The sequence below is a fragment of the Uranotaenia lowii genome, chromosome 3 (genome assembly GCF_029784155.1).
Source record: "Uranotaenia lowii strain MFRU-FL chromosome 3, ASM2978415v1, whole genome shotgun sequence".
NCBI lineage: Eukaryota > Metazoa > Arthropoda > Insecta > Diptera > Culicidae > Uranotaenia > Uranotaenia lowii.
Window position 1 is genome coordinate 268,155,213 of NC_073693.1, and position 21,225 is coordinate 268,176,437.

General features: G+C 42.4%; 2 protein-coding genes across 3 annotated transcripts in view; both read right to left on the bottom strand.

Annotated features, from left to right (window-relative positions):
• Window positions 1–1,470: 1,470 nt before the first annotated feature.
• The window catches only part of LOC129758220 (ATP-binding cassette sub-family C member 4-like), a 30,433-nt gene continuing 10,678 nt past the window's right edge, over window positions 1,471–21,225 (bottom strand). The window contains exons 1-10 of one of the 2 annotated variants that reach the window (XM_055755683.1): window positions 12,544–13,058; window positions 5,578–5,763; window positions 5,129–5,511; window positions 4,602–5,065; window positions 4,081–4,544; window positions 3,825–4,029; window positions 3,275–3,765; window positions 2,867–3,207; window positions 1,858–2,806; window positions 1,471–1,790 (exon numbers count right to left, since the gene is read on the bottom strand). In XM_055755683.1, coding sequence (XP_055611658.1) covers window positions 1,550–1,790; window positions 1,858–2,806; window positions 2,867–3,207; window positions 3,275–3,765; window positions 3,825–4,029; window positions 4,081–4,544; window positions 4,602–5,065; window positions 5,129–5,511; window positions 5,578–5,763; window positions 12,544–12,728 — 3,909 coding nt within the window. In that variant the 5' untranslated portion in view covers window positions 12,729–13,058 and the 3' untranslated portion in view covers window positions 1,471–1,549. Of the gene's footprint in view, window positions 1,791–1,857; window positions 2,807–2,866; window positions 3,208–3,274; window positions 3,766–3,824; window positions 4,030–4,080; window positions 4,545–4,601; window positions 5,066–5,128; window positions 5,512–5,577; window positions 5,764–12,543; window positions 13,059–21,225 lie in introns of those variants that run through there. The other variant, XM_055755684.1, reaches the window with a different exon arrangement.
• LOC129758222 (uncharacterized) lies at window positions 19,496–20,634 on the bottom strand. The gene has a single exon (XM_055755686.1). The coding sequence runs from the start codon at window positions 20,495–20,497 to the stop codon at window positions 19,628–19,630; it is 870 nt and encodes a 289-aa protein (XP_055611661.1). The 5' UTR covers window positions 20,498–20,634; the 3' UTR covers window positions 19,496–19,627.

The following is a 21,225-nucleotide window of genomic DNA, read 5'->3' on the forward strand; positions in this document are numbered from 1 at the left end:
TCGAATATTAAAGTTAATCTTTTCAAATGTACTCTAAAACAAGGCTTCCTTCTTTACGTGGGCATTATGCCCCCTCTTCCCCTACGATGATTTTTCGTTCTGTTTCTGTTGCCAAGGGTTCCTTGTTCCATCCCGATTTTCAGTCATTCGTTACTCCATCAATCATTTGCTTCGCAACTGATTCCATTCGCCTGCGAGTTGATTCGGTGCGAGTTGATGATGATGTCGACACAGACCCTTAAGGAAGAATGTTACTACGAGGACAATTCCCGGGATAACAACAAAGACCCATACAATTGACACAACTTGAGAGGAAGATAAGCCAATATTGGCCTAGATTTAGGTTTTGGGCACCTCTTGCGTTTCTAGAATTACATCATTTTGCTTCACGAAGCATTCGTGGCGAAGCATGGTCGTCAGCGAGTCGGGAAGACGTCGAATGATACGACGCCGTCTTCGCGCAATGTTTTCATCAAGAACGAATGATGGTTGTTTGATGGTTACCGATAGTAACTCAGAAAATATGTAACTGTTAGTGATCAGAGGGATAGAAAAACAAACTAGGTATGTGATACTCGATGTTGAGAAGCGTCGTTTGTAAAGAAAACAGACATTCTATGTTGAGGAGTAAAATCGTTGGTGACTAGGATGGGGGAAAAAAAATCATTCTGATCGAAGATCCGCAACCTTGTTTCGAGGTAAAGCTTTCCTCGGAGCGAGGTGAAGTTGACCTAGATTGCGCTAACAAAACGGTACGATTCACTTTGAAATAAAGGTTACTGTTTTCCGAACCCGTTTATTGAGGTTAAGTTGTTACTGTTGGGTATAGAGTTGTGTTTGACATTTCTCACGCACATTAGCTGGCATCCCACTGGCGTGTACGGACGGACGAGATCAGGACAATAAACCTCCAAAAATTTCAGTGCAAAAATCGAGCAGTGGGCCGACGAACACGTTCGTTTTTTAGGTTAATGTTCCCAAAATGAAAAAGTGTCAGTGCAAAGCTCTGAATTATGACACGAATACTTCTAGCGGCAAATAGGACTATATATATTTTGAAACTATATTTTCCCAGCACGGTTTTTGTGAACTCGACTTCTTAATCAGTGGTATTCGACCGGAAGTTGAATATCTAGGTGTAGTAAGTTGAAAGGAAAACCTAAACAATTTTTCTATTTCTTAGAAGTTTGAAGGAAACTCTATTTAAAATGTTACTACGTTAGATAGTGGCACACCTCAGGTGAAAATGAAAAATCTTATTTTGCCAAAAACTCTAAAAAGCGATATAAGCCGGTTTTGTATTACGGTGGAATCGATGGGGAATAGTTAAAAGCTGAATTTTGAACCGGCCTGTTCAATATGTCACAAAGCCAATATGTGTCGATTTTTTGAGTTATTGACAAAATAAGATTTTTCATTTTCATCTGTGTACCGCGACCATTTAGATGAACAGTAAATTAATCTCTGAAGTGATTTTTAAACACGCTTATTACTATATTTTCTACGGGTAGGTATATAAAACATTTAAACCTATGACATTTAAAACGATCTATTTAACCATATTCATAAGATTTTCCGCTTCCAGCGATCCGGTGGCCAGGACAATATCCTTGAAAACACCCTGTGGTATGCGCAACAATTCAGCCGGTGTTCCATACTCCACCGCTTGACCCTCACTCATGACCAAGATACGATCGTAGTCCATAATTGTATTCAGTCGATGAGCGATCGTGAGAACCGTACATTCGACAAATCGTTCCCGGATGGTTCGTTGAATCAGGTTATCAGTACTGAAAATATTAAAAAAAAAAACTGGTAAATTCACCTGAAAAATTCACAAGTTAAAAGAATTCTTACTCAGGATCAACATTAGCGGTAGCCTCATCTAGCACCAGTATTCGGTTGTTCCGAAGGATGGCTCTCGCTAAACACACCAGCTGTCGTTGACCTACGCTCAAATTTGATCCACCATTGTTGATACGGCATTGTAACCCTTGAGGACCACTTGCGATGTCTTTCAATTCCACCATTTCCAATGCAGCCCATAGCTCTGCATCTGAGTACATCTCGAAAGGATCTAGATTTTTGCGTAGAGTACCACTGAACAGCACGGGATCTTGAGGTATGATTGAGATATTGGAACGAAGCGTTTCAAGGGTTATGGTTCCAGTGTCAACACCATCGATTGCGATGCGTCCTTCAACGATTGCGGTTCTAAACAGAGCACCAATAATCGAGGACTTGCCAGCACCAGTTCTTCCTACAATGCCTACCTTTTCGGAAGGCTTAACTTTGAATGATAGGTTTCTCAGCACAAGTGGTGATTTTACATGGTAACAGAAGTTCACACTCGAAAATTGTATTTGACCGCTCGTGGGCCACTTCTCTTTGCGTTTTAATTCTTCAGAATCTTTTACCGGTTGAACTTCAGCCGGCAAGTTCTTGTACTCCAACAGCCGTTCAACGGCGATTAGGTGGTTAAACATCTCTGCACTCTGCCGAACGCCAAGCTGTAGCACCCCTGCAAGGCCCATGATCTGGGTGATCACCAATCCGACCTTATCTCCTAAGGAATCGGTTTCGATCAGGAGAAATGTGAAAGTTACCACAGCAAGAAGTAGGAAGAACAGGGCGTCAAGAACCAATCCGAAAGCTATTCGACCACAATGAAACATAAAACCTGCTCCGGTATTGACATTTTGATGTTGATCGAACTCCTCCATAAGAAGTTTCTGGACCTTGAAAGATCTGATTGTTGGAAGTCCCGTTAAAGTTGTTGCGATGTGCGTGAATATTGGTGAACGGGCTGTAAAATTAACCGTTCCACAACCAAAGATTGATTTCAAGAGCTCAAAGCAATACTTACTGATCCCTTCCAGGCGCCGAGTACTTTTGGAAGTGCTCATGTAAATTTTTCTTGTGGAGAACAGAACTATCGACAGAACCACAATCGGTACAATGAAGTAAGGCTGAACAATCAAGATCACTACCATGGAACCAATAATGGTGAGGTTAGCCTGGATTGCGTAGAGTACGGATCGAGGTAGCAGTTCGTCCATTGAACCCATATCTTTGGCAAACCTGTTCAAGATTCTTCCCGAAGGGTTGGTGTCGAAGAAATACTTTGCCGATGAAATCAATCCGCGGAAGGTCCAATCGTGGATCGCTTGTGCAGCCTTGTTGCACGCCTTGTAGAAGCTGAATGACCTGTGGAAAATCAAATTAAAAGTAGTGAGCCCTTTCAAAGCCAGAGTTTATCGATCTTCATACGTACCTTGTTAAAGCAATGAGAAAAATACTAGCAATCGCAGCACATTGAACGTACAGACAGATGTCTGTACTGAGTGGAACGTTCTCGGAATCATCGATAGTTGCGTTTGAATTCGCCAGGAACGTACGTCGATCTTCTTGTGATAACCAAAACCCGACCCAGTAATCGGCAAAAGACACGATAGCCTGCGTCAATACGAACAGGATCGCCAATATGGCGAGAATGATCCAACTTTCAACTCCAGCTAAATAGTTCATGAATAAAATCCTGGAAGGTGTGTCGTTTCCTGTTTTCTCGAAAGCTCGGTCCAGTTGTTTGGCATTTTCTTCCTCAAGTTTCTCGTTATTTTTGCTAGAACTGTTAGAGGATGAATCCGTATCATAGGAGCTCGATGCAACACTGCAGCTTTCCTCCTGATCATGTTCAACTTCGTGTAGATTCAGAATACCTTTTTGGATCAAGTCATGTGGAGTTCCTTGGTGGGCAACTCGACCCTGAAAAAAGAAAATGATTTTGTGGATTTGGTGTAAAAAGTTTGTCCCTCTTTGCCAACCTCGTCCATGATGATGATCCAATCGGATTCAACCAAAAAGTGCACCTGGTGTGTCACCAAAATCCGAGTAGCCCCAAGCTTGCCTAAATACCCGTCATCACCAATGCACAGATCATACAAATGTCTTGCTACATGAGCATCAACGGCGCTCAACGGATCATCCAGTAGGTAAATATCTGACTTTTTGTAAATCGCTCTTGCTAAACTGAAATTAAAACATTTTACTGATAATCCAAGTTAGAGGTCGATAACTTACCAGACCCTAGCCTTCTGACCCCCAGAAAGAGAAATACCTCGTTCCCCGATCAATTCCTCGTCTCCGTTTGAAAACTGTTCTAAATCTACATCCAGAGCGCACACCTTCAATACCGTTCTATATCGTTTAGCGTCCATGGGAAGCCCAAAAAGCACATTGTGGCGAATAGTTCCCGCAAAAAGCCAGGGTTCCTGGCTGACATACGAGATCGTACCTTCACATTCGATAGATCCCGATTCTATCGGAAGCTCCCGTAATATGGCCTGGAGGACTGAAGTCTTGCCGGCACCTACAGGACCGACTATTCCAACGAGTTTACCTTTCTTAACGTCTAGGTTAATTGTTTGAAGTGTAGGATGTGAGGTAAGTGCAGTGTTTTTCAAGGAACTCCATCGAGCATTCACATTTCGCAAAGCCAAAGCTAGCTCAGATGAAGTAGCAGACCTAGCAATCTGCTCATCATCCTGTAAAATGAGAATAATAACATTACTTGCACTATATTTTATTCATAATCGACTTACTATCTTCGACGTCTCATTCCTGTACGCTTCGGATACCTCATCATGTTCTAGGAAATGTTGAAACCGATGAATACCAACTAGGACTTCCGATACCTCAGCCACTGCTCTAACAAATAACCAGGAAAACGTTTGGGAAACTATGGTCAAATAACTCGAAACCACAAACACTTTAGAAGCTGTCAACTCCTCTCCGGTCAAGATCAACGCCACCATTGTGGCACACAGCGCTGCTCTACTGGTAAACAGTTGAAACGTCATAAACAGTCCCCAAATCAGCCCACTTTTCAGCACAATCCTCAACTCTGCTCGGCGAGCTTCCGAAATCAGCTTTGCAAACGGTTTCTCCCAAGCGTACAGCTTGATCACGTTGATCCCGGAGATGATCTCATCCATCAGCCTAACTCGTTCGTCTGTTTTGAAGGCCGTCTGCATTCGTAGCTTGGAAACAGTTTTTCCTAAAAGAGCTATGCAAATTTAAATTTTCACTCAAAATTCTTGTTTCAAACTTAAGTAATTGAATTACGTACATTGCAAGGGAGTCGCCAAAAATACCACAACCATTCCCAAGGGACCAGCCCAGCCAACTTCGTAGTACAGTAGTACCAGGACCACAATCGCCAAAACCGGCGATGACCACAGGTACGACACCATTAAGGCAGCCATTTCGAAGCGAGCGATGTCGTTGGACATCAAATTGACCACCTTTCCGGGAGAAGTTTCTCCGAGGGCACTGTGAGATAGTCTTAAGGACTTCCGATAAACCAAACTGCAGAGCGCGATTTTGTTGCGAAATCCTGTCAAACAGGTTAGGATGGAGTATTGGTTCTCCATCACGATACTTGCGGCCTTGGCAGCGATCATGGCCACGGCGTAGTAGATGGCCTGCTCCCTTGTGATATCCGACTGTCGTCTAAGAAGTAAATTTTTTGATCAACATAAAAGTTCTCTAGGTCGATTATTTTGTATCGAAGCATACCTAAAATACAGCAGCACTCGTCCGAGTAAGATAGGCTGAACTATTCTGAAGACAATTTCTCCGAACACCGTGACAATCGTTAGTAGCACCCAGTCTCGCCAGAATGTGTGAAAAAGGGCTTTTACCAGCGAGGGTTTGGTTTTCGGATTTTTCCTTTCGGATCCTTTCCTTTGTTGATTCCATTTCCTGACCGTAGGAGAAGGTTGATAAGAAGAGTCATTTTTAAGCGTTATGGTCAAGGTATGTACTTTCTGATTGATTAATATTGTTGAGTTTTGAATGCGGTATGTTTTCTGGTGAAAAGCGAAACAATTTCTTCGAGATGCAGGAAAAATACCGGCAGAGACAGAATTAACTTTGTATCTTCGGTGGTAGTGTTTTCTTGTTTGAAGTTCACTTTTGAGTATCGCGTTTACATTTGAGCCCATGTTGTAACCAACGTTCTAACGAGTGTAGAGTAGAGTGCCCCAAATGACCCGAATTTTGGAAACGTTATGCGCTGCAGACTAAAATTGTTCCTAGGCCTTGTACAAGATCTCGTTCCAAATTTGGGCCAGATCGGATCACGGGAAGGGGTCGCTCAACAAGCCTGAAGTTTGTATGGGATTTTGAGACATTTTCTTCGGGAGGAACATAAAAAATAAGTTTTTTATCAATAGCTTTGGTCTCCTTAGGCCGATTTCTTTAGAATACGGTTTTTCTTAAAGTCAAATATGACAAATATATCATGGAAGTGATTGAAACAGTAACAATAACGAAAATACAACACCCTGTGTCGAAAGCATGTTGATGAAAGTTGCTCCCGACCCGTTTTTCGGCAGACGATGTAGTACACTGGTATATTCCTGTTTCTAAAGCGAAACCATAGTCAAAGATCTTTTTTCTGGGTAAAATTCAGGGTAGAGTACCGCGTTTATAATTTCGCCCAGAAGTAAATTTCACCGTCAATTACATGACACGCTCCTCGACTCCTTCCAGTGACCTCTCCAGCTTTGATATTTATTCAAAGTGAAGCAGTCGTCATAAAGGGTTACATGGTTTGAACCCGTTCGTTTAAAAGTATGTGGTTATTGCTGAAATCGGCCGGTACCAGCGTGTCGCATTTTGACTGCCCTTGAACCGAAAGATCAGGTTGTAATGTCTTATTTAGCTTAACCTTAGGCTAAGTAGAAACGGTTCAAAGAACTTGCGATTGAAGGCCCAAACCACGATTTATAGATGAGGCTGTTTTCTGGTATGAAGTTTTGTGTAGAGGTCCGGTAGTGGATCCGATTGAAGGTGTACTTGGACTGCCCACAACTGACCTAATCGATTGATGAATACTGGAGAGGCCCGTTGTGCTAGTGAATGATGACGTTACATTGAACTAGACTTTAACCCAACAAAACCCAGCTGAGTCAATTGGCACGGGCTATGTTAAGATCGATTGTCGTGGACTAAACCCGACTAATAGTTGTTATGGAAGCATGTCGCTTTACCTTCTTCGGGCGTTACATCGTCCCTTACTGAGCAATCGAATGACCTCCCTCTGGCATATTGCGAACACCTTCTTACAACTAGGCTGCCCTTTTCCCTTCTACCGAAATAGGGAGTATCATATAGCATCCGATAGTAAGTAGACCCGATCAATATCCAGTCCACTCTAGACGGCTCAACATTTGACCTCATCTTCAGGTAGATACCGAAAAGGTCTGTTGTGCTAGTGATTGATAACATCTTTGATGTTAAGCTTAACTCACATAACAACTCTTCCATATGTGTAAAATCAAAAGCATGCTCTAAGATGCTGACCAAACTGACATGAGACTCCTAGATATAGATTTGGTTCAGTTTTTGCCATTCGGCCGGTGGGTTTTGTTTCATCCACCTTTGTCTTTGAAGGGAAAGAGATAAGACTGGGAGGGTAATGGGAGGGAATGGGAAACTAGAAACTGTTTTCTGTTGCCGGCCTGTTTACCTATACACGCACAACTCATCTTGGCTAGTGGTTTTTTGCCGTCAGTTGGAAACGAAGATTTTTTTTGCTTATGCAATGCAGTTTAGTCTGGGAGGACAATGCCAGTTATTAGAAAGCTTGGTAATGCCGGTCCGGCATAGAATCTTGTTCCGACGCAGTCACAATGCAGCGATTCGACACCGACACAAGAATGAAGTACATACATTTTGATGAAGAAAAGAAATTTAATCGAACACGAATGTCAAGTGTATTAGTTCTAAGGGAACAAATGAAATGTAAATATTTAACACAAAACATTAATTTCACCTTACACTATTTCACACAATATACCACACAAAACGAAAATGAATTACCAACACTGAACACTAACACCACTAGAATTAAGAGTGAGAAAATTTGGACGAGAAAGTGAACAGTGAATTCAAACTTTAGTTTGTAAGTGACATGTATTTATTTACTTCAATAAAGCTCACTTTCTAAACCTAACTCGTGAGCATCAGACGTGTTTTGCCACCGAAAATCTCGTTTCGTTCTCGGCCTTTGTTTCGCTCCGCCATCGCTGGTCAAATTGATGACCGTTTTTTTTTTGAATTTTTTCCGCTAAGCGATGAAGAAAGAAGTGGAGTTTAAGAAAAACTTGGTGATTTATCGCCATGCTCGAAATTCAATGGAACGTGCTTTATGCACAATTTCGATCCATTGACTCAACAAGAACAAGCTTTGGCTCGTAAAAACGCACTTGAGAGCAATTACAAGCGATTTTGCCAGGCTTCAATGAACCTTGAGAGCCTTGAGGAGGAAGAAAATACCGCGACAGATTACGCGATGGATATGGCAGCTTTTGAGGAGGATTACTTCACGCTCAAAGCATTTTATGCGTCGTTGGAGGTACCCCGAACGCCAGCACCATCGTCAGTCTCTACGGGTCATTCGTTTCGTGCCTTGAAATTGCCGGATATTAAACTTCCGGAGTTCAACGGCGATATTCTAGGATGGTTTTCGTACTACGATACTTTCGACTCGCTAGTACATAGTAATATGGACTTATCGGATGTGCAGAAATTTCACTACCTCAAGTCGACTCTTGGAGGAGAGGCATTGAAATTAGTAGAGAAAATGTCAGTTACGGGGAATAATTATTCGGTGGCGCTGAAAATGCTAACTGATCGATATCAGAACTTGAATATCCTGGTACGTAGTCACATCGAAGCACTGTTCAAGGTGGACAAGGTGCGGAAAGAGTGTCCTCGTGAACTGTCAAGTTTAGTTGGAGATTTCGAGAACAACTTGGGAATTTTGGAGAAGCTTGGCGAGAACACGAAAGGCTGGAGTTCACTTCTGATTTACATGGTATCAGCCCGACTGGATCACAACACGCTTCGCGAGTGGCAGCGAGTAGCGGATAAGAAGAGGATGCCGAAATACGATGAGCTGATCACTTTTATCCGTGAGTACGTGATGGAGCTAGAGACATTGCAGTCAGATCAACCAGTATGTGACTCCAGACCTGTTCCCCTAATCGTGAATGCTGGAACCACCGTCAAATCCAAAGACAATTGTGCGGCGTGCGGGATGGGACATCGTCTCTATTTCTGCGACCAGTTCAAACAAATGCCGGTAACTCAACGAGCTGTGATCGTGGATAAAGCTGGGTTGTGCGTTAACTGCCTCTTTGGGAAACATTCGTTCGCTACTTGTAAGTATGGAGCCTGCCGAATATGCGGAACCAAGCATCACTCACTACTGCACAATCCGGATTTGGATACAGCTCGAGGTTCCGACTCAAATGCTGGCGAGAAGCAGTTATCCGTTTCGAATTTCGCTGGTGTTGATCGTTCGCATCTTGTTCCTGCTCCTCTCAGCCTCTCCGCCCATACGCACTCGGGGACCAAAATTCTCGACCTCTCCCCTGCGAATCAAGTGTTTCTCGCCACTGCTGTCGTCAAAGTTTTCGGTCCAGACGGAACTTCGTCCCTCGCTCGGGTTCTGCTTGATAGCGCTTCGCAGCCGAACCTCATGACCGAAAGATTTCGTCGTCTTCTAAATTCTCGAAAGACTCCTGGTAACACGGAGATTGCTGGTATAGGAGGAAATATTTCTGCTGTTTCGATGTTTTCGACTGTTGCCACAGTTGCTTCGCGGCTCAACAACTTTAGAGTTCCTCTGGAGTTTATTGTTTTGGATGAGGTTACCAGCGATCTGCCTACTAGCACTACCGATGTAAGCGATTGGATCATTCCGGAAAACGTTCGTCTCGCCGATCCTTCGTTTGCTACGCGTGGTCCCATCGACATGGTGATCGGTGCACGGGTTTTCTTCGAGCTCCTGCGAAGCGGCCATTCCAAGCTTGGCGAAGGAAAACCGATGCTCCAGAATTCGGTGTTTGGTTGGCTCGTATCCGGTTTTCACGACTGTGGTTCCAGAGAGGATAAAAATCGAGTTCATTGCAATCTGTCGACATTTCACGATCCCAAGCAGAGTATTAGTGAAAAAAGACCGTCAAAGTCTGCATTTCGAGTGAAGGAGTGCCTTTGTGGGAATTATTTCGAGTCACGCAAAGACGGTTCCGCACAATACATCGTTAAAAACCCCGAACTCGTCGCTCACCTGTCGCAGCCTTCGATTCCTTCTTTCATTTTGACCAAAAACGGGTTTGCTGATTCGTCGCTACGTACTTTCATTTCCTGCATTCATCTTCGTTTGATTACTACAACGAATGCAGTCACGGTCCACCTGATGACAGCTAAATCCAGAGTCGCCCTAACGGAGAAACATCGATCTTTTCTTGCACGTCTAGAGTCTTGCGCCATTTTTCGTTTTGCCAATCAGTACCTGTGGTCGTCCTCTAACTTCGCCCTGCACTGGATTTTGCGTGATTCAACGAATTGGAATTCTTTCGTCGCCAATGGAGTTTCGCAGATTCAGGAGCTTATTGCAACCGCTACGTGGCTACATACGCCTCCAGAAGCAGGGACCAAGAAGAGGAAATCTGTTCATGTTTTAGCAGTCTGCACCCACCAAGATTCCCGGTTCCGAGAAGCATTTGGCAACTTGTACAGTGTTCTTCGAATTCTCTTCCGCAAACTGTTCATCAATGTTACGAGACCATTCGACCGAAAGAATCCGTACTTCATTCAGAACTTCGTAACGGATCCCATCAACCTCGAAGCTCACGAAGAAATGCTTTACGCGGGACATTCGCATCTATTGTCCACAGTTCGTCGTTACTGTTTGATGGATGGTTCCAACAAAACTCGAAATACAGTCCACAAACACATCGTCAAACATCATCTGCAAGTGGCTCTTGTTGTCCTTTAGACACAAGACAAAATTACCCTTACGGTTACACAAATTAAAGCGTGCTTAAAATCCCGGCCGCTTTCTTCCCGCTCAAATGATCCTACAGACCCCGAGGCCCTAACTCCAGGCCATTTCCTCATCGGTGGTCCGAAAAAATCCCTTCCCGAACCAAACCCTATCACACTATCCTTCAATCACCTGCTCCGCTGGCAAAACCAACAGCGTGTTCTCCAAGCGCTTTGGGATCGCTGGTACGATTACCTGCCCACTCTACAGCGTCCTCAAAAATGGCCCGCTCAACATTCGAATCTATCCGTCGGTGACATGGTTCTGGTTCAAGACAACAGCTTGCTTCCAACGAAATGGCTCATCACTCGAATCCTGAAGACGATTGTTGGCGATGATGTGTGTGGTGGAGTGGCAGACGTGCTGTGTGATGGAAACCAAATCCACTGTTGCTCGATCCGCAAAATGTGCCCGCTCCCACATTGCCAAGCCTCCGAATCCTCCACAGTCACGGAATCCGAGCGTCAGCCTTCCGCTCCGAGCTGCACTCACCACCCATCTCCCATAATTGCTCTTCAGTCGATATCTACATATCCGGCTGCTGTTCAATGTGTGCTGCTTTCGACAACACGATTGGTTTCGACAACGACGGCAACAAATCGATGGCGAACCGGAATACCGTTGGATTCTTCGCAGTCATCGTGAAACTCGACATCGAGAGCCGTTTCATCCATCCTAGGTCCTGTTGAAATGGACATTTCAAGGGGGGCGGCATGTTCCGACGCAGTCACAATGCAGCGATTCGACACCGACACAAGAATGAAGTACATACATTTTGATGAAGAAAAGAAATTTAATCGAACACGAATGTCAAGTGTATTAGTTCTAAGGGAACAAATGAAATGTAAATATTTAACACAAAACATTAATTTCACCTTACACTATTTCACACAATATACCACACAAAACGAAAATGAATTACCAACACTGAACACTAACACCACTAGAATTAAGAGTGAGAAAATTTGGACGAGAAAGTGAACAGTGAATTCAAACTTTAGCTTGTAAGTGACATGTATTTATTTACTTCAATAAAGCTCACTTTCTAAACCTAACTCGTGAGCATCAGACGTGTTTTGCCACCGAAAATCTCGTTTCGTTCTCGGCCTTTGTTTCGCTCCGCCATCGCTGGTCAAATTGATGACCTAAGTTGTTGCTGCTTCTCCGGATTATTCGAGCCGTTTGGGACCCAATTCGTGGGACACAGACAACGGAACCCTACGTCCGTACAAATCTAATACCGATAATTCCACCTCAAAGGTAGTTCATTATTGGATTGGAGTCTGATTTGTCGGTGTCGGTATAACATTCAATTACTTTTCGTATTTCGTTCCTGTGAATGCTTGTAATCCATTCTGAACAGCTTCTACCATGTGATAGTAGTTACATATCGGCTATTGAAAGAACTTCATTAGCTTATCAGTAATTATCTACCGAAGATGTACTTAAATAACAGTCACTCATTCAGCTATGAATGTGCTGATAAACTTCATGCAACTATTGAAGCAGTTTGTGCATTTTGGATTTTTGATTTGGTTGAAGTTGAAATTGAAAGAATTCTTTACTCTCAATCTTTTAAATCTTAGTTTGCCCTGGAAAAATCGTTTCACTATCTGCTCCAATTTATTATTATTTTTAACTACCTCTCCAATCGATCTCCTAACTCGCTCGCCATGTCCCGGTCCAACGGCCGATACAGATCTTCAACACCGAGGGGTCGCTTCGAGCCGAGCCGAAACATGTCAATCGACCACCAGAACGTGAGAGCCGACAGCAGATTGGCACCCTGCCGGGGGTTCTCGAGTAAGTTAACCTTGGGGGCTTCCATTGTTGTTGGGGGACTTCGTTCTTTTTGCGGCTGCTTCCACACAAAGTTTGCGGGACAACTTTTTTACAATCGATTAGCTTGTTAGCCCTAGAACGGCGATAAGAAACTGCATTCTCCACACTTCACTAATGCACCGGCACACGGAAATCACTTGACGATTTGTTGGGTATTATCTGTTTTTGATTGCGCAATACCAAACAACCTTCCTCAGTCGAGAGGCTCTCCGATAAAGACTCTCCTCGAATCAGCTGTTGGTTGGCGAAGGTGTTAGCAGCTGAACACTTTGTAATGTAGTTTGTCGCGCGAATATTTTTACTAAAGAAGCGAGCTCTAGCTCGGCCAGTGATAAACTGACAACTTCCCGCAAGTTTCTCTCGACGAATGTTTTATGAGTTCGTAAACATGGACGGGCGAGAAAATTGTTGACCAGAGCGCGAGCCTAATCTGTAACCGATTCGCATATGTATTCTAGCGAATTAAGTAGGTAACAAACAAAAACAACCGACATAAATCAACTGTATTCTAACCTGCAGCGGGGATGGTAAATTTAATCTGTTTTCATTTAATCAACTCCGTACCAACTGTCAGGCACGTGCAGAGTGAATTTTGAGAACACGAGATGATAGTAACCTTTAACACCCAAATTTAGAGTTAAAACTATTTTTTTTATGGATTTGTCTGCATCAAAAGCTCATGTGTGATCATATTTAAAAGAAAAATTCGCTGATTTGTATTTTTACAATTGATTGCAAGAGCCAGCCTTGGCAATTTTGCAACGATAACAACGTATTGAAATGGAAAAAAGAAAATTTATATTACTACCTGTCATGCTAAGCTAGGCCACAACCCCACATAAATATCTGCCAAAAAGGTTTAAACGACACAGTAATGCGTCTAGTTAGAGTAAAGCTTACTACATTTAGAAATGGAACAAACTTTTGCTCATATTGTGGCGCTCCTGGTGGTCGAATTTGGAAGTTCTTGGCGCCCACGAGTCGGAAATTTTGCCAGCTTCACTTATGAATTTTTGACATTCCACAAATCGACTGTACTCTGTAAACAATCAACATGAAAGCCGAAAGAAGGGAAAAAATGTGTACAGTTATTTGGAAAATCCATTGTGGTCTGCATCTAGGCTAGCTAAACAGTTGAAATTTCCCACAAATATGGTATGGCGCCTTATCAAACGGTATAAAACATTGGCAACGATTCAGAAGCCTCAAGAAGCCAATCGTCGTAATGGAACTGTCGACCGGAAACTGCGTGGCAAGATTTTGAAGACAATTAAGGGGAATTCCAATCTGTCGGAACGTGATTTGGCCAAAGAACCGTGAGGAGAATTCGATTGCGGGAAGGAATCAAGTCGTATCGAGATAGCAAACAGCCGAATCGGACCATAAAACAGAATAGTGTGGCCAAAATCTATGCTCGGAAGCTATACCAACGACCAGGTACTGACCAAGTCTGACGGGTGTCTTCTGATGGACGATGAAACCTATGTCAAGGCTGACTTCGGACAAATCCCAGGTCAAAAATTTTACTTGGCAACGGCTCTGTGGGAATGTTCCAGCCAAATTTAAATTTGTTTTTCCGACAAATTTGCACGAGAATTTATGCTTTGGCAGGGTATTTGCAGCTGTGTCAAATACCGGAAGTTATCGTAACAAATAAGACAATGACGTCGGAACTATACCAAAAAGGGTGTCCCCAAACACGAATTTGGTCATTTATTCGATCCCACGTAATGTTTTACATACATATTTGCCAAGCTGTCATTACAGCGAAGTCGTTCAAGAATGGTATGCAAAGAAAAGGATCAAGTTTGTTACGAAAAACCTTAACTCACCCAACTGTTCCCAGTTCCGCCCTATTGCCCTAAATACTGGGAAATCATGAAGAGGAGACTCAAGGCAAAGGGAAAGGTTTTCAAAGACGGACATACACACATTGGATCTCAGTGAAACTTCATGTTTCTTTGAAGAGATCTTCTTTCCTAAACTTTAAGCGTACATCTGTCGAAGTTATGACGGCTATCATTTTACAAATGCTAAAACCACCAGACCACAGAAAGTGTACTATGTATGCCATGACCAGGATTCGATCTCATGAACCTTTGCGTAGATGACTTGAACTATAACCACTTCCCCAAAGCCGCTGGTTGTCAAAGACATCAATCACATGAAGACCTCGTGGAATAAGATAGCTAAAACGATGGACCAAGAAGGTGTGCGACGCCTAATGAGTCGTGTTGCAGGATAAATTCGAGAATTCGCTTCGAAACCATGACGAATAATTTTATCAATATTTTTACTAGAAAGTATGAAAAAAACGCTACATTTGTATAAAACAAAGATCTTGAATTCCATAATAAATAATTGAAATACAGGCAATTGTTTATTGATTATAACAGCTTGTTATGTTTTGTGGATTTTGAATAAAAAATCTTATCCAAATGTGTTACGTAGGGGGAGACCATGTGCAATATTATTAATTAGCAGAACATAATTTGGAGTTTTTTATTCAGATAACTTTTTTTTCCTTATTATGCATCTACCACTAAAAAACTCAAAAGTTGTGAAAACTGTACCTCTATAAATGTGTAGAAATCTGTAATTTTTTTTATTTAGAATCAAGAATGTGAACTGTTATTTTTGACGAAATTTGATTAACAACTGTAAAATTATGAACTTTTCTGTGATTTTTAAAACCCTGCTCATAAGCTCAATTCAATGATCATATACGGAACTTCAAACTAAAAAAAAAACAGTTTTATCATCGTTTGTAAGAGAACAAATTAGGGCTTCGAGGAAAAAATTGAATTTTTGGAATGTTTCTCCAAAATACGGAGGAAAAAAGGAAATAAGTAACAAAAACTCAATAACAATTCAACGTCTAACGCTGAGGAGATATAATTATTTTTTCAGACTTTCAAATGGGAATAATGATGAAAAGAAATGTTTTGGTTTTTAATGAAATTAAAGGAGAAGCAAATGAAAAAAGCGAAGGGAAAAATATGGATAAGCTTTCGGTACAATGGAAAAGTCTTCCAAAGGGATGAAGTAACTTATCACCAGCTTAGTCAGCAGCTCAGGGCACTAATACCGTTTTTTCTACGCGAAAATGACGGGGAAGTCTATCTGGGATTGAAGAAATAAAGATTAAAAATTGGAACTTTGACGAAGTTTGCTAAAAATCAGTAATTTTTTGGTTTATTTGACAACTTTCTTCGACGTCTAATCTTAGGCAGAATTTCAAATAAAATAAAGGGTACTCACCGTTGGTGGCGAAAAAATAAGGTCCTCGAGGAAAATTCAAATTATAGAAAACTTGTACAAAAATGTACAGACAAAGATAACTTAGCCAATACATGTCGATTAAGATTCAACCTCCAACGTTTTAACCCTTTAATGCAGTGGGATTTTAAAACAACACTGATCAAAATCCAAATATTTCGAGAACGCGTAGATTTTTTTGACTAATGTATATACAAAAAATATTCTTGAGATTAAAAGAAATTAGCCTATGGTATTTTTACCACAATATTTCAATGTATCTATAACTTTCGGATGTGGTGAAAAGATGCGACGTGTACGATAGTCCAAACTTTATTAAAACTCCTCTTCTCAACGTGCTTGCAGAAGGCCCAAAAATTTATACAAGCAAAGTGTGGTACAAAGGCTATTGTTCAAATAATCATTTTGATGACCGAAGACCGTCAAATCCTCTCCTTCTCTTGGATGATGATTGCAGCTGACGATTCGATGATGTAAGCAACTAGGGTGGCCACATATACCCCCCCTTAAGACGCAGGTACGAGGTCATTTGTAGCGATCCGGGATAATAACACGTCTTCCTGACCTGGTTACCTGCGTTGATATTTTTGTCGAATCTGAATAATTCTTGTTGTCGACCGTGAGATACGCTGGTTTCAAGCGGTCAACAGAAATTTTCACTGGTTTTCCGTTGATCTCAACTGTATAAAACTTATCTTCCCGCTTGATTACTATGTATGGTCCGTCGTATGGCCTAGATAAAGATGGGCGAATAGAATCGTTTCGGACGAAAACATTTTTGCAAGAAAGCAAATCCTGGTGGACGAAAACCTTTCGGGTTCCATGCCAAGCTGTATTATGTGGGCGCAAAGTACTCATAGATTCACGCAGACTCCTTGCGACGTCGGTTTCCATGTTGTTGTTGGTATTTTCCGTGAAAAATTCCGACGGAATTTTGAGAGTACAGCCATACACCATTTCTGCGGGAGAGCAGCGAATGTCCTCTTTGAATGTTGTTCGTAATCCGAGAAGTATCATTGGAAGATGCTCTGTCCAACGAGCGGGATTGTTGCAGAGGATTGCTGCTTTCAACGTTCGATGCCATCGCTCAATAATGCCGTTGGATTGAGGATGGTAAGAGGTGGTGCGAAGGTGTGTAATTCCCAAGTTCTTCGTAAGTTCTGCAAACAAATTGGATTCGAACTGCCGACCTTTGTCAGAAGTAATGAAAGAAGGAATTCCAAATCGCGAAATCCATCCGATGATTAATGCATTAGCAACGGTCGGCGCAGTCATATCAGGTAAAGGGAAAGCTTCTGGCCACCTGGTAAATCTATCGATAATAGTTAGGCAGTACCTTTGGCCGTTACTAAGAGGGAACGGACCAACTAAATCTATGTTAATGTGATCAAAACGAGACTCAGGCAAACGATAATGGCTTAATGGTGCAAACGTGTGTCGGTTTACTTTAGCTTTTTGACGTTCGATGCAGTTCCTTGCAAATTCAATGCTATCTTTTCGTATACCTGGCCATACGAATCGTTCGGTTACAAGTTTGGCCGTTGAGCGCGTTCCAGGATGTGAAAGATTATGGGTAGCTTTCAGAACTTGTTCACGGAATGGTTTAGTGACAAATGGTCTAGCCCGGCCTGTTGAACAGTCACACATTAACTTCTTGGTACTGCCTAAAATGGGAAAATATTTCAATGATAACGACGAATTAGTTTTACCTTTAGCAAGTTGTTGTAGTTCTTCGTCAGTGTTTTGATCTTCGGCAAGATCGTCAAAATTGAGAGCCCTGGAGACGTCAACTACGGAGATTCGAGAGAGAAGATCGGCTGTTACGTTTTTTCTACCTACGATGTGCCGAAGGTCGGTCGTGATTTGTCCAATATAATCGAGTTGACGAGCTTGTCGATGATTAGCTTTGTCCAGTTTTTGCCGGAATGCGAAAGTGATCGGTTTATGGTCTGTATAAATATGGCATTTACGACCTTCCAGCATGTGTTTGAAATGACGAACTGACAGATAAATCGCTGTTAATTCTCGATCGTATGTGCTGTAACGCTGTTGAGCTGGGTCGAATTTTCTAGAGAAAAATCCCAGAGGCTGGCTGAAGCCGTTAACCATTTGATGTAAAACTGCCCCAGCAGCTAAATCAGATGCATCAACCCAAAGAGACAGCTCCGCAGATTTTGATGGATGAGCGAGTAACGTTACTTGTGAAAGTTGTTGTTTGCAAAGATCGAATGCTTGCCTGCTTTCATCCCCCCATTCTAGCTTCGAATTATCATTACGTTTATTGCCAGAAATCATCGAAAGTAACGGGGCTTGTGCTTTAATAGCATGCGGAATAAACCGACGATAGAAATTAATCATCGCAAGAAAGCTTTTAAGCTCTTTGACTGTGTGAGGCAACTTGAATTTTTGAAGAGCTTCTACACGCTCTGGTAACGGTCGAATTCCCTCGGGAGAAACAAGGTGCCCGAGAAAAACAATTTCGCTGCGCCCAAATTCGCATTTTGCTACGTTGATGGTGAGTTTATGCTTCTGAATTCGTGAGAACAGTTCGCGCAAGTGTTGTTGGTGTTCTGTAGGCGACGATGAAGCAACGAATAAATCGTCTATGTAGGGGAAGACGAAGTCTAGTCCCCGAACAACCTCATGGATGAGACGTTGGAAGGTTTGGGCTGCATTACGTAACCCGAAAGTCATAAAACTAAATTCATATAGCCCAAACGGAGTTGTTATAGCAGTTTTAGAAATATCGTCGGGGTGTATGGGCACTTGATGGAAGGCTTTTTGAAGGTCGATTTTAGAAAAAATTGTTTTACCTTGTAAATTCGATGTAAAATCCTGCAGATACGGAAGCGGGTATCTATCTGGAACAGTTTGGGCGTTCAGTGCGCGATAATCTCCGCAGGGGCGCCATGAACCATCAGCTTTCCTGACCATGTGGAGTGGGCTTGACCAGTTGCTGCTGGATGGACGGCAGATTCCGAGTCTCATTAGCGACTCGAATTCGGCACGGGCTGCTGCTAGTTTGTCGGGTGGTAAGCGCCTGGGACGTGCAAACACCGGTTGACCAGTGGTTTCGATTCGATGTACTGTTGTTGATTTTCTTACAGTTCCAGGAGGTGTTGGTTGAGTTATGGATGCGAATTCTTGTAACAATCCAGCGTAAGGTGAACTAGCACAAAAAGATTTGAGTGCAAATTCTGAAGTTTTTTTGAGAAATCCTGGTGATTCGAGATTTGTTGAGTTATCGATGAGTCGGTTGCGTCTCAAATCAATCAGTAAATCATAATGACGAAGAAAATCGGCGCCAATGATTCCTGATGTTACCTCCGCAATCAAAAAGGTCCATAAAAATTCGCGTCGAAGTCCTAAGTTGACCTTGAGGAGCACCTCACCGTAAACATTGATGGGTGAGCCGTTGGCAGCGAACAATTTAACAGATGTTGGTTTTAACTTAGCTGATCGGAAATCTCTCGGAACGACGGATACATCGGCACCAGTATCGATAAGGAAATGCATGTTCGTCGTGGAATCCGAAATTTGAAGCCGAAAGATTGTAGATGTGTCGGTTTGTTCGCTGATCTCCGACACAGTATCAGCCAAGTTGTCTCACTGACGAGACGTGTTTGATGATGTGGGGTGATTGAAATTGCAAGGCTTTCGGCAGGTTCGAGCGTCGCGTCCAAAGGTTCGGTGATACCAGCACGGACCATCAACGAGTTGTGTTTCGCGCGATGAAGATTCGTATCGACCACGGGAACGAGAGCGATTCCTACCAGAAAAGGCTCTATCGAAACGTCTGGTAAGCTGTGCAATTTCCATCTGCAACGCCTCGATGCTAGTTGCTGATGGTTCGGAAGTTGCTGACGGTGTGTAACTTGTGTTCGGAATCTCGATGGAGGTTATGTTCCGAAGATTCATGGATTCCACGATTGCATCCGCAATGCGATTTTTCTCAATTGCATTTCCTTGTGACGCGATAACAGCGGCTTGAGCGTATGGAGGAAGTCTTGCTGCCCACAAATCCAAGAGAATTGCTTCGCATAGTGCCGCACCCGCCACTCTTCGCATTTCGTTAAACAAGTGACTAGGTTTCATATCACCAAGAGGCATATCGGATAATACCTTCTGCAAACGTTTTTGTTGGCTATCCGCGAAGTGTGCTATGAGCCTAGTTTTTATGTAGAGGTATTTATCGGTAGCAGGTGTGCCATCGATAATGGAACGCAGTTCATTCAACTTTTCCGGTGGAACTTGCGCCATGACAATATGGTATTTTTTCGTGTCATGACCGATACCCGTTGCCGCGAACCAGAACTCGAGAGACATAAAGTATGACTCGATGTTGGAATCTGTCATACTCGGAGGGTTTAAGCGCGGAGATGAAACGGCATCCAATCTGAACTCTTCATTTACAGAGCTAGCATTCTGCCCGCCAAAGCTCGGGCCGGGCGATTGCTTGGTTTCGTCGGTGGACATTATTAACGTTGCGTCGGAATGATTCGCGAAAAAAGAATTTACTTTTATTTCGTCGTACTAAAAACGTGCTCGCGAACTTCAAAGAAACGGGGTCACCAGTATAACTTTCGGATGTGGTGAAAAGATGCGACGTGTACGATAGTCCAAACTTTATTAAAACTCCTCTTCTCAACGTGCTTGCAGAAGGCCCAAAAATTTATACAAGCAAAGTGTGGTACAAAGGCTATTGTTCAAATAATCATTTTGATGACCGAAGACCGTCAAATCCTCTCCTTCTCTTGGATGATGATTGCAGCTGACGATTCGATGATGTAAGCAACTAGGGTGACCACATATCTGTGAGATATTGAACAAAGTATGCGGAAAAATTGCAAAATTCTAATTTATTTATTTTTTTTAAAAAAAGTGGTATTTGGAAAATTGCTGTTATTTCTTCAGATTTGCAAATAATAATAATTCTAGAAACATAAGATTTATATTCAAACTACACAACGCTGTTTTTGTAAAACAATTTCTGTTTGCCCCGATTTGAGATACATATGACAGTTTGAAAAATTTGAAAAATCTTTTTGAAAGCCTTATAACTAACGAATGCTTCAAGATAAACATTTGCCGTCCAAGACAAAAAGGTGCACATTTCGATTTGATAAAAGTGCTTACTTAGAAGACACCGCATACGTAGAACCTAATTGAAAAAAGTTCCAGCTAAAAAATTGGTTTTTTTCTCA

Excerpts from the sequence above, each read along its gene's own strand:
- LOC129758222 (XM_055755686.1), bottom strand. The coding sequence starts at position 20,497 with ATGTCCACCGACGAAACCAAGCAATCGCCCGGCCCGAGCTTTGGCGGG.